Genomic DNA, 13712 nt, shown 5'->3' on the forward strand with positions numbered 1-13712 from the left:
ACTTACAGTCTGTGAGTCAGAACAGCCGGCATTGCTGGACTCCGCTTCGTCCACGGTGAAAGCCGATCTGGCGATCGACAGCGCAAAGTTGATGTATTTCCTCAGCGACCAGCACGGATCAGCTCTAGGCATGACGAAGCAGATATCATCCTCTTTTGGAAGACCAAACAAAGTAGTTTTGCTTTTACAACGAAGCACACAGCGTCTTTACGACATGGCAGTGGAAACAACAATACTACAGCGAGAATAAAAGTTACGCCTTCTTTCTTTGCGTGAACATTTGGGCGGCGTTATGCAAATCTTCCCACAGAGCGACGTAGGTATGTGGGGGCGTGTTAGAACGAGCTGTTTTAGGTAGGTGTGGCTGACTCTTAACTTTTATAAAGAATACCTCTTTGGATTTGAGACTTTAGTCTTTGCAACTTTACAGATCTTCTTTATGCACCAAGAGCTTGTAACACTCCAAAGAGAAAGGAAAAATTGAAAACGCATCATATGACCCCTTTAAAGCACTGCAGAGCAATACTGCCTAGGCTACCTGCCGCGCGCAAGCAAAGCCACGCACGGGGCATGGTGATTCACATGCAGAGGGATTACACTTTAGAAGAACTTTCACTCTTAGATTTATTTTTGATTTAAGATAATGAAAAAAATATAAGATAATAAAAGTAAAAAAAAACTGCAGTAGCGTTGTTCTGTTGGTTGCTTATAGAACGTGCAATCACCAGATGGTTCATGGGTCATTTATATGGAAATGTCCATTTTTCTGTCCCTAGCCTTTACTGAAATATTACAATTGAAAAACACTTTAGGGTTACAATTTTTTTTTATATTTTAAAATAAAACTGTGTTATTTGAACAATTACTCCTTCTTGAGCCATCAATGTGGCATAATTTGTTTTTAATTAATTATATAGAATTCCAAGCACTACAAAACTGCTCGTCCCCACAGCCATGTACAGAGGGAAAGTGCTTTATTTTGAGATCAAAATCAGGGTTTTCTACCATTTAAAATACAATGACGTATTCATACTATCAAATATATGATGTAAATGACGTAAAAAAAAAAAAAACTAAATGCCAAATAAATATTATAAAATATATAATGAAAGTAGTGGTCCCCTGGAGTTGTCACTGGTGTTACCGTTTAACAACATTTTTTTATTTTGAAATAAAAATCACACTGATGACATCACTTGACTTCCTTCTTCCTATTTCCTGAAGATCTATGAAAAAAGGCCCATGTTAAGTCCATTGTCTCTTTTCAGTTATCAGAAATTCTTATTTATCTCATGATTTCATATGAAGCTTTTAGTTGAAGTCACTGGCATGACCTACTTTTTTGTTAGGGAATTGTAAAAAACTAGAATACAAATGGATTAAACTACTAAATTTAGTGAGTATACCATGATTGACAACATGTGATGTACCTTGCAGCAGACATTTTGTAAAATGTGTTTTTCATGAAAATTGTCACTGATGTTACCTTCCTTATGGGTAACACCAGTGAAGATCAGTTTATGTTTATGTTATTTTACTAACTGCTTTCACTAATTGGTTGCCAAATGTAACAATTTAGTCTTATACTTAGTTGAAGAATAAGGATCTTTGGTCTTATATGTCACTGGTGTTACTTTTTTTTCTGTCACATTAAATAAAATGTGTCACATGTGACATGATAATAATTTTACATCCATTGAATTCTGCTACACTCAAGAGTTAAGATTTAAAGGATTGCATCATTAGTTGTTTATAACTGTTTTTACAAATATTTTCATTGTCATAGCAAATACATTGTTGCACAAATGAACTAGCATCATTCAATCACACTTTTAACAAACCTGATTAAAATAAATAAAACAATCTCCTTATGTGTTGCATTATCATAATTGTTCTGTAACTCTGACTACATGTACAAAAAAAAAATTGAGAAACAATATTTCATAAAAACCTTTAAATTTGCCAAAGAAGTAAGGTAACACCAGTGACAAAAATGGTAGGGCCTACATGTGGTCTTTAAATAAATGCACAAAAAATAAAAAAAAATCATTAAGCTGTCATTTATGTGTATTCATAAAGTCAAAAGGTAATATAATAATGTGGTCTAAGTTTAAATGTTAAAAAAGAGACACATTTTGAGACATCTTGCCATACCAAAATTGGATGTTTCTGTAGAATGATGAGCAAAAGAATCGTTTATCGGTTGCCATGAGAACACGTCCAGGCAGTGAGATGAAGTTTGCCTCAATGAGCTGAGAAAAAGATGGCTGGATGGAATGGAACGATAGAACGGTAAATAGAACGATATAAAGAAAGAATGATATAACGACGAACGGAGCGGAGGGACGAAAACGATAGTACGAATCGTTCGAAAGAATGATATAATGATATAATGACGGATGGAGGAACGAAAACGATAGTACGAATCGTTCGAAAGAATGATATAACGATAGATGGAGGAACGAAAACGATAGTACGAATCGTAAGAACGATATAACGACGGACGGACGGACGGACAGATAGATAGATAGATAGATAGATAGAGGGACGGACAGACAAATAGACTATGAGACAGACAGACAGACAGACAGATAGATAGATAGATAGAGGGACAAACAGACAAATAGACTATGAGATAGAACAATAGACAGACAGACAGACAGACAGATAGATAGATAGATAGAGGGACGGAAAGACAAACAGACTATGAGACAGACAGACAGACAGACAGACGGGTAGACAGATAGATAGATAGATAGATAGATAGATAGATAGATAGAGGGACAGACAGACAAATAGACTATGAGATAGAACAATAGACGGACAGACAGACAGACAGATAGATAGATAGATAGAGGGACAGACAGACAAATAGACTATGAGATAGAACAATAGACGGACAGACAGACAGACAGATAGATAGATAGATAGAGGGACAGACAGACAAATAGACTATGAGATAGAACAATAGACGGACAGACAGACAGACAGATAGATAGATAGATAGAGGGACAGACAGACAAATAGACTATGAGATAGAACAATAGACGGACAGACAGACAGACAGATAGATAGATAGATAGAGGGACAGACAGACAAATAGACTATGAGATAGAACAATAGACGGACAGACAGACAGACAGATAGATAGATAGATAGATAGATAGATAGATATAGACAAATAGACTATGAGATAGAACAACAGACAGACAGACAGATAGATAGATAGATAGATAGATAGATAGATAGACCGATTTAATCCATTCCTATTCACTGCCATGTACGTCATTCTCATTTAAACCAGATGATGAAACGCTGGGACTGGGAGCCTCTTTGATGTTCAGTGATTGAAGCAGGTTTGTTTGTGTGTTCTTGTCTGACTGTGTGCATCCTTGATACAGATATGATTACAGATGTAGCCTGCAATTACTGACGCAAACACGTTTGTACCATGCAGATTCCTTGTAATATATGCATATCTTCTGTTCTTGTCCTTTTTTGTATAGTCTTCACAAGGTGGGTGTAAATAAATATTTAAAATGTGTGGATTTTTATCTCAAAGGAACTGAATACTAATCATGCAAAAGAGTACAACTGGAACAGGATTATAATTTTAACAGCAGCGCACAGGGGAAGTGTGCAAGCAGAAACCGCTAATTGGTTCAACAGTTGAGGAATATTATCTAAAGATCAGTGAATCATTTAGAACAATCCCCGTGGACTCCTCAACAGAGTAAACAACAGCCATTGCCCTTTTGCATTGACTAGAGATCAGCTTTGCCATTTCTTCAGTAATTGTAGGATAAAGATGAGGCTAAGTGTGCTCGTTCCAGTGGTAGTAGCTGGAGCTGTTTTAGAGAATTAATAGCAGCACAAAATTGAAAATAGAAAAACAATCAGACTTCCAAATGGGGGAACAACAAAATTCACAGCAGAATGTTTTAAAAATGTTTTGCTCAAAGCAAACAGAATGATAGAATAACAGATGTCATTCTGCCAAAATCAGCTTCAAATACGTAGACAATCCAGTCAATGGATAACGCAAAGTTTCTGTTTTGAGTAACCTCTGTTTTAAGTAATTATTTAGCTAAAAATTCTAAATTCTTTGGGTTTTAAAGAGAGAAATAGAAGAACAAAATTCACATCAGAATGTTGCTGAAATGTTCTACTCAAAGCAAACCAAATGATGGATTAACAGAAGTCCATTTGTCTATAATCAGTTCCAAACTATGCAGACAGCCTTGTCAACGGATAATGTTAAATGGATAAAGTTTTGAAATATGTGTAATACTTTTATAGTAAAAATTATCTGGATAAAAAAAAATAGGTATTAATAAATAAATAAATAAATATTTAAAAAACAATTTAAATATTAACAAAAAAATAATCCCTTTCATCATCAGTCGACCACTTGAAAATATTTTACTGTAAATACTGTAAGGTGAAACCTTCCCCATTTCATTGCAACAATCCAAACATGACAAGACAACATCACGATGACTGATTAGGGTCATTTTGTAAAATCCAAATATATATGTCCCCCCAAAAAAAGGAATTTTAAAATGGCTACTCCCTACTATCCTCCTTCTGGCTGGCCTTTCCCTCATCTGACCTGGTATCTTCACACATTCCATAAATACACAAATGCCCGAACCCCTGCTGTCTCCCTCTTAGGGCTAATATGAAATGACATGCTCTCATCAGTCAGAGAGGCTGTGGGTGAAAGCTACAGAAAACTCTTTCCTGAGTGGATGCTAACACTTGTCTCTGACCCCTTTGGGATTACTCTTCACACATGGGCACCTGCTGCTCACGCAAGCCAGGCAGACTCCCACTGGGCACAAGTTAATCCCCCATTGAGTGAAGAAGAGACCTTGACAATAGTGAGAAAAAGATCGGACAGAAAAAGAAAGAAGCAGAGAGATAAACAGCAAGCTGTGCCTATAGGTATAATACTGCCATTATTAGATGGAAAAACTGACCCAGTTAGATCCTTGGTATCACCAGCTCCAGCTTAAGGCAGAAATTAATGTAGGCATCACTCACACACCCACAAGTTATGTGTGTGTGTGTGTGTACTACAATGTATATTATAGATCTTTTGGTGAACAATTCATCCATGCATGTTTCATTTTCTTTTTTTTCTTGGACCCCATAATGGCTGCATCTGTTGACCTCAAAATGTCATAACTGGACCTTCTGGTAAAAATGACAGACTTCTCTCTATGACATCTGCAGGAGTTCTCCAATCATTTAGTCTGCCTAAACCCCATCTTACAGGCTTGTGTTCATCTGCCTCCACATCTCAAAATCCAAGGCGAGCCATAGAACCAAGTCACGCCACAGTATAGAAAAAAGACCTGTCACTACTTCTGTTTTATTGTAACTTTAAAAACTTGTTTGAGGTCAAGCATGTAAATCGTCCTTGAGGTTGAAGGTTTTTCTCATAATGTGAAATTAAATTAAATCCACATCCTTGCTCTCAGTCTGTCTGCCGCACTCTCACTTTTCTCTGAAACAGGAAACGATTATAGTTTGACACATGGAGATAGAGGAAAAATGAAGTTAAAGGAATACAAAAAAGGAGAAATTAGGAGGAAAAAAAGGTCGAGCCTCTATCTAGCAGACTGTCACCTTCTAAAGATGATGGCTGGTAAAAAGCTTAAGTGGAAACAGCTCTCCAGCTTGCTTTTTACTTTTCTTGCATGTGACGTTTTAGACAAATTTCACCCAGGCTTACTTAAATCAATATGCACTACAATTAACCGCTATTATTCACTCAATACACCATTACAAACCTCTAAATTGCAGCATTTTGTAGCAACTAAGATAAATTATGACATTTCACAGTCAATTCTTACATAATTGAACTTTAAACTAATCAGCCATCAGTAGTTTTGCATCACAGGCTCCAAACTATAATGCTGAGTGATTATTATAATCTGATGAAAATGCCATTGTTTAGCACAGTGTAACAGTAAAACAGAAACAGCAAATACCAAACAGCCTAAATCTGGAAATCACTAACTCAAAACAATTTCATTAGTGTAATATATTTTAAGGTAACATTACTTTAAAAAAATGTTTTAACTCCACTTACTGTATATATTGACCTGTTCTTATTTCACTGAAAATAAATACAATTTAATAAATATTAAATTTTTTTTGTTTGTTTTTTTTAAGAAATATTCGTTCATTTCAATATTGAAAGTTAGTTCAATTCAGTATTGGTGTTTGCAAAAATGTTATATTTTTGCATTTTCTTTATCACGATCTACACTACTTCCCCTGGGTGAATCTTCACAGATTTGTTAGAGACTGCTAAAGGTCATAATAGGCCACATTTGTTACAGCACTTCACACAAATCCAGCTGGCACAGGAGCCTCTGACTATGCTAAAATGATTCTCACTTACACTAATTTTGAGCATTAAATCCTAGACCGTGAGTATTGTACATTTGCCTTCAAAATGTGTAAACCTCAACAATTGTACCATTTTTCTTTTTTTACTTTGTGGTGTAGTTTGCTCCACCCACTCAAAAGACACACAGCAGTGTCATTAAGACAGGCAGCAGAAAGAAGCCTGAAAGAAGCAGAGTGGTGCATTAAAGAGCCGCTCTCGCTGGAGACTGAAAACAGTTTTAAATTGGAGAGGGCTTCGACTGAGAAAATCACAGTAAATAAAAACTTCATACTGAGAGTGTTTAAGCTGCTGCTGTCAAACAGACAGTGAATAGAAGCACACTGGCTTGCTCACAGCGGATAAATACATTTGATGAGGCAGTCACATGCACACACATACTCACGCACACAATGCTACAGCATCTGCTGACGAGTGAGTTCCAGCGTTTGGGAAGCGTCAGCAGGTTTTTGCGCGGTCGACGTGAGTTCAGTAATAGTCTTCTCAGCTGAATGGAGGAATTGGAATGCATTTATTTAATCATCAATACAGCATCTCAGGACAACTTAAGCACCAGATTGACATGCACTTGTTCATTTAGATGGTCTAACAGAAAGTGAATGGATCTTGGCTATAGTTGCTTACACACACACACAAATCAACAGAGCTAAGAAACATACTAGGACACAACCGTGGGGTAATACGTTCATTTAAATAAGTGGATTTTAATAAATAGGTCTGTGTATGTTTAGCTCACAACAGGGTGAGTGTGCAGTGACTCACTTGATTGTTGTGCAATTGCATTTCCAATTGACATTGTGCATCAAAGACTTAAACATGTGCAGACACATGCATGTGATAATGCAGGAACGTGTTGTAGATTATTGTTGTAACAGTGCATGCATACTTGTGAGAAAGGTTTGAGAGAGTGATGATGTAATAGCTTACCCACAATGCTGTGCAGAGAAGATGAATGGGGGAGTGAGAGTGAAGGCGATTGGTGGGAGCTCCCATCAATGAATAGCCATTGCAGGGCCAATGCTCAACCAACTTTGAGACTTATTGTAATTCTGATCAGGACTACTTATTCACAAGATTATCTGTCAGGGAAAATGCAATGAAAAAAAAAACAGCGTTCCTTAAACAGTTCAGTGCCCTCCCTTCTCTCTCTGCGTTTCTCTATTTTCAGCACACAAGCAAAACCCAATTTCAGTGCATTGTTCATTTGAACCTGTACAGTTCCTTGCCAAGTTTTTGTTTTTGCACATTGTGCACAGGTTTTTGTGAGAGTCATCAGAACAGCCCCAAGTGTCACAGCAGGTAAAACCTGTATGCCATTTACTGCTACAAATCTAATTCATGATCATCTGCCAGTATTTGCTAGCAGATGCACAATTCAAGGAAATGTGACTTTCTAAAAATAAACAGCCTTGTAAAGACATCTGCTGTTGGAGTATTTGACAGTGTCCTCATAGTGGGAGACGCACGCGCCACTGAACACTCATCCAGCTCTTGAATGAAACACACTCACACCTTTCACCACTACAATCCGTCTGAAAAACAAAAATAACGGGTACGTTAGACATCATACTTCGAGACGAGTTATTATATAATTATCACGGTTCAAAATTTTCCTAGGATTTCGGGTGCAAATATGTTGCGTAATATCAGGTAAAAGACACGTGAAAGTCACAAGAGGGAGACGCGAGATGTAACAATAGAGACGCGCAAAGTAGATTTATTTGGATATCTAAAACAAGTGACAGCGGTGCTCTGGCTTTGTGCTAGCCGGACAGTTTGGTGTGATCGGTAATCTTGGAGAAAAAAAGAAGGAAGAATCGTGCCGTTTTGCGCAAAACGGCAGCAGCTACCGGCGACCTTGGGTCCGGTACCGGGGGAACCACACAGAGTGAAGACGCGCTTGTCTCTTGTACCTTATAGTTGGATTCGTGTTGTCTGAACGTGTTTTATTATTAATATTCCGTCCACAGCATCTCTGATTCACAGACTCGATCATGACTGTTGTGAGGACTCTTGACGTCAGAGGGGAGAATCATCGGTGAGGTCCAATAGGGGGAATATCAAGCGAGGCAGAGCTATCGTCCTACCAACAGTATTAGCCATGCTAACCGACGAACACCTTGCCTTTCCACAGGACTTAACCCGCCAAAGATGAGGGTTTTACTCTGCGTGAAACAAAAGGCAATTTAGTTCTTCTTTTATGTTGTTCTCCGTCTCTTTCTGGGCCCCCCATCTCCTCTCGTATGACAGGCACGGACTGCGCGCAAGCTCGGGGGAGAAAAAGGCATTGCAGCTTCATGGCACTGAGGTACCGTCTGCTGATACGCACTTGTGCTTTCTTTTGTGAGAAAATGTCTTAGTTAAACGTGTCATTAAATTGCGATGATTGTTTTTTTAACGGGCACCAGTAAATTTGAATGAATAGTCCTTTGCAGTCTTTTCTTAGTCAGTTTATATATAGCCAGGTCTGTGAGGAGGAAATTTTATGAATGAATGTGTTAAAATGTGTCTGCGTCTATGGCGTCAGGCGAAAGCGCATCATTGTGGATTCTGGAAGCATATACACGATGCCTTCATAAGAGACCCGTGCACTGAGGCGGCGCGTCTTATTTTTAGACAATTACTAAAAATAGAAACAAAGTGAAGTGCGTGCGTTTTGTCGGGACGGCTGCTTGATTAATAGCCTTTTTGCGATGAAATGCACATGCAGCAGCAAACTAAGAGAAATATTGTACATTTACAGCTCGCCTTGATGCAATTTGCTACAATGTTTTGCTGCTTCCAAACCTGATTATTAAGTGCTCAAGGACTATTCAGTTTCTAATTAACCACAAATCAACACTTTGCCAGCTGTAATGATGAAATCTGAACATTCTAGCTAATGACAAAATTTGTAAACATATCCTACTTTGCCTAATAATTTCGTTCTTGACTGCCTAAGAATAAGAGACTGTTTCATCAGGTTCGGGGGCTTCAGGCATATTTCTTTTGACAGATATGCTATTCCCACTGCCTTTCCACTGACATACACATTCTCTCTTATCTTCACTACCGCACCCCTCTCTCTTTCACCCCCCTCCCTCCCTCCCCCCACCATCAGCTATGATTCACTCTCTTGCAGCAGCAATGAGCAACCAACTTCAAAACACCTCTTCCCTCTCCACGGTGGGCACGTGGAATCTCCTGGATGTGCGGAACTCATCACCGGTGCGAACGGCAGAGCTGAGGCCACTTCCCGTTAACCCGTGGGACATTGCACTGTGCGTGACGGGCACGCTCATCTCCTGCGAGAATGCAATCGTGATCGCCATCCTGTTCTACACGCCCACCTTGAGAGCCCCCATGTTCATTCTGATAGGGAGCCTCGCATTCGCGGACCTGCTCGCGGGACTCGGCCTCATTCTCAACTTCGTCTTCATCTATATGCTGAACACGGAGTTTGTGACTCTGATCTCCGTCGGCTTGTTGATCGCCGCCTTCTCCGCATCTGTGCTCAACATCCTGGCCATCACGGTGGATCGCTACTTGTCCCTCTATAACGCTCTGACCTACCACACGGAGCGCATGGTGACATTCACCTATGTCATGGTGGTTCTCATTTGGCTGGTGTGCATCATCCTGGGCCTACTGCCAGTGCTCGGCTGGAACTGCCTCCGAGACGAGGCCAGCTGCAGTATCTGCCGGCCGGTCACCAAGAACAATGCCGTGGTGCTCGCTGTGACGTTCTTGCTGGTGTTTGCCCTCATGATGCAGCTTTACCTACAGATCTGTAAGATTGCCTTCCGCCATGCGCAGCAAATCGCTGTCCAGCACCAGTTCATGGCCATTTCCACCACAAAAGGTGTATCCACGCTCTCCATCATCCTCTGCACCTTTGCCGCATGTTGGATGCCCTTCGCCATGTATTCGATTGTGGCAGACTCCAGCTACCCGATGATCTACACGTATGCAACAGTGCTGCCGGTGACATGCAACTCGGTCATAAACCCAATCATATACGCTTACAGAAATCCGGACATCCAGAAATCCCTGTGGCTAGCCTGCTGCGGATGCGTGCCGTCCAACTTCTCCTTGCGGCCAAGGACATCGAGTGATGTATAGGTCGGACTCACATAATTCGTTTGTACTGTGTCAGTGTTAATGATATGATGTCCTCCCTTGGTGGGATGCCAGTCAAACGTTGCTGGTTGTGCAGTAGGTGTTGCGATCCAAGAGGTCAACCTGCAATGTATAATTATATGTCTTTAATGCATTGTAGACCTTTATGCACAACATTTCAAATTATACCATATGTGAGACCGTTCAAATTGAACATGATCAGAATAATCTGGATATTCTGAGATACGTAGTACAGGCCCAGTGACACAAATCAATATACTATTTATCTAAAAAAATAAACACCATTAACAGCGAAAATGATTACAAAACTGACCTGATACGTGTAAAGAAAGCTGTAAACGGTAGACAGCTTTTGTGTACATGTTCATGCTATATGGAGTTCTTTCAGCACCACGGACAGCGGCAGGTACAATGAAGCTATTCCCTATTCCCCGCCTCTAACACTTAAATCTGTGTTCACTTAAAAATGTATGAATGACAGAGAGAAAACATGGTCCCGTGAGCGAAAATTATATTGCTTCTGGCATTTGTCGCTTTACAGCCAATTTTATCAAATCACTTATTTTAGAAACTGAAATTATGGTGCAAGGAAAAAAAATGACCTCTTTTCATTTTAATGTGATTATTTGTTGCTACACATCATTGGCGGTGCAATTTCATAAATTTAAAAATCCCTGAGAAAAGCCAATTTGTTTAGACATGCTGAACTGGTTTATTGTCTAACGTCCATAATGACATTTGAAATATCTTCTGCCACGAAGTTGCAAGGCAAATCATATTTTCACACATTTTTGGTCTCGAATCCATTGAGCACATGTCTTGGTGTTGGTGCGAAATGGCAGGGTTAATGAAGGTCTGAGCGCGAAATGAGGTGTCAGCCACAACGCTTTAATTTCGACATCAGGCAACATCTTTCAAGGCAATTTTGCGTAAGGCCAACTGAGACATGAACGCTTAAATAAGACAAGTGCTTCTGGGTTTGTACAGAAAAATGATCCCGGTGATTATCAGATATAATTGAGTGTGTAGAATGTACAATTAGTCCGTCAGATCAGGGATCAATGTTAGGGGCAGGGTTGTGTGTAAATAGATCTGCATGAAGGCCTATTAAAAGATCAGATAACTAGGCCAAAATGGGACAGAAGGGACTTCAGTTAAGATTAAGCCAAAAGGACCTTGAAATAGCATGTAAGATTTAAAAACACATCATTAAATCTACCGAATTGGATTTATACTATGCTACACAACTCAAAAAATAAATAAATAAATAAAAAAAACACACACACAGACATAAGAAGCTCAAAGGTCAAAACAGAAACACTACGCCTTTTTCCAAATGGCGCAAAAGAAACATCACTAAAAGCTAAAGGATTAGTTGTCGTAATATTTTATATGCATAGATATTTGTTGAGCTTGACCGTAACAAAGCCTTGTGTTTTCGAGGGGGGTATGAATGTCACAGCTGTTCTTTGACGACCCCTCATTTGCGGCAAAATATCTTAATTTAGGCCTTACCTTTTCTCTTCTGCAATAATGAATTAATGTGTACCCTTCATTGATAGAGCTACAATCACAATGAGGCCATCAACAGAGCTAATTTTACTTCCTGACTTGAACATGATTAAAAAACAGACTGAGAATAGGTTAGTGAGACCAGGGTGTTTCAACTCTTTAAATCAATTGTACTATTTTCTAAGATGTCCTTTCACATTGTAGTACGAGTATTCAAAGTTGGCCTTGAGAGCCCATCCAGGTGCCCTCTGACTAACCTTAATACTCTTAGTGACCTGTATGAAATCTGATGGACTTTTACCTGGAGTTATTTCACAGTCTGGACACTGTGGAACAATTCTCCAGTTTTTTTTTTGCACGATTGTGTGATATGCCTGATTGTTTGTGGTTGTGTGCGTGAAAGCGAGAGAACCATTTGTTTATATACCACTCACTTATGTCAGGAGTGGGGTTCAGTGACCTGTCACACTGTGCCCACTTATAAAAAAATAACCCACCCCACATAGTACACAACACTTGGCAAATATCAGTGTTTTTCAGCAAATCTCTACCGTTATGTAATGTATCTTCACTACAATGTACTCAATGGGTGGCATGGGATGCCATAGATTCAGTTCGTTCAGGGGTGCAGCGGTTATTTTTCTTATGCAATGCTGTATGGAAACGTATATTTTTATACACATCAGGGCATGAGTTTTATGATGTCGTTTTGGTGTGTGTGTGTGTGTGTGTGTATATGTGTGTGTTCTGTACCTGTATTCTTATCGATGGTTTCCTAGAAATAGCAAAAACAGAAAAAAATACCTAAAAACAAAAAACAAATGATCAAAAAAGTGTTGGCAAGGCAGAAAGTGCCATAATTTCACTTACTAGTGTCTTATTGATTTCATGCATTTATCAGATCAGTAAAAACAAGGATTATGATTTGTAACATCACCTGACTGTGTCGACAGTACCGTTCACCTTCAAATTTGCAGCGGTCGAGGCACAGCTTGGTGTCTAGATAGTCAACATCTAGGCAGCTTGACTACTGAACACAGATAGGATATAATTTGTTTAGTAGTGGCTAGTTTGAACAGTTAAAAGTTAAAGCTCAAAAATAGACCCAGAGAACCAGGTGGTGCGCATGTTCTACGCCAAGGGAACGGCTGGATTCCACCCTCTCTCTTGGACATTGGAGCCCACTACGGCTACCGGCAGAGTAATGCAGTCCTCTTTTTAGCGTTCTGTTGGACTGGGACAGCCCTTTTCTGTGCCAGACTACAGACAGATGGTCCACCCCCAGCCTCGTACTCAAAAGTGACCCATCTAATTACTAACACCACAGATATCATCACAGAATTGAAGTATGCCAGGCAGCCAGCCATCTAGAATTTTACATATCTTCAGTCAGTAGTAGACAAAATATAAGATGACTGCATTCCTCTGGAGCTACAGTACAGGCGACGGAGGCTTCTTTTTGAGAGTTACAAAGAAGAAAAATCTAGCGTGAGACCAGTGTACCTTAGTCTTCTGTTGTGACGTCAGCGCTGGAGTACGTAAATGGAGAGAGGCCGTCTGAATGACGGCACCTAAACGCATGGAAGCTCTATTACCACTAAATCTGGCCCTGCTAAAAATAACCTTGAAGAGCATGAAATGTTACATTTATCTAGGGTAC

The 13712-nt window shown here is 39.5% G+C and overlaps 1 protein-coding gene across 1 annotated transcript; it reads left to right on the top strand.

The window, feature by feature from the left end:
- The first annotated feature begins 8213 nt into the window (after positions 1 to 8213).
- On the top strand, positions 8214 to 12355 carry LOC107691958 (G-protein coupled receptor 12-like). Its single transcript, XM_016490824.1, has 2 exons — positions 8214 to 8729; positions 9522 to 12355. The coding sequence occupies exon 2, from the start codon at positions 9524 to 9526 to the stop codon at positions 10520 to 10522; it is 999 nt and encodes a 332-aa protein (XP_016346310.1). The 5' UTR covers positions 8214 to 8729; positions 9522 to 9523; the 3' UTR covers positions 10523 to 12355.
- The last annotated feature ends 1357 nt before the right edge of the window (positions 12356 to 13712 follow it).

Source organism: Sinocyclocheilus anshuiensis, unplaced genomic scaffold (genome assembly GCF_001515605.1).
Source record: "Sinocyclocheilus anshuiensis isolate Anshui unplaced genomic scaffold, SAMN03320099.WGS_v1.1 scaffold426, whole genome shotgun sequence".
In the NCBI taxonomy this organism is placed as follows: Eukaryota; Metazoa; Chordata; class Actinopteri; order Cypriniformes; family Cyprinidae; genus Sinocyclocheilus; species Sinocyclocheilus anshuiensis.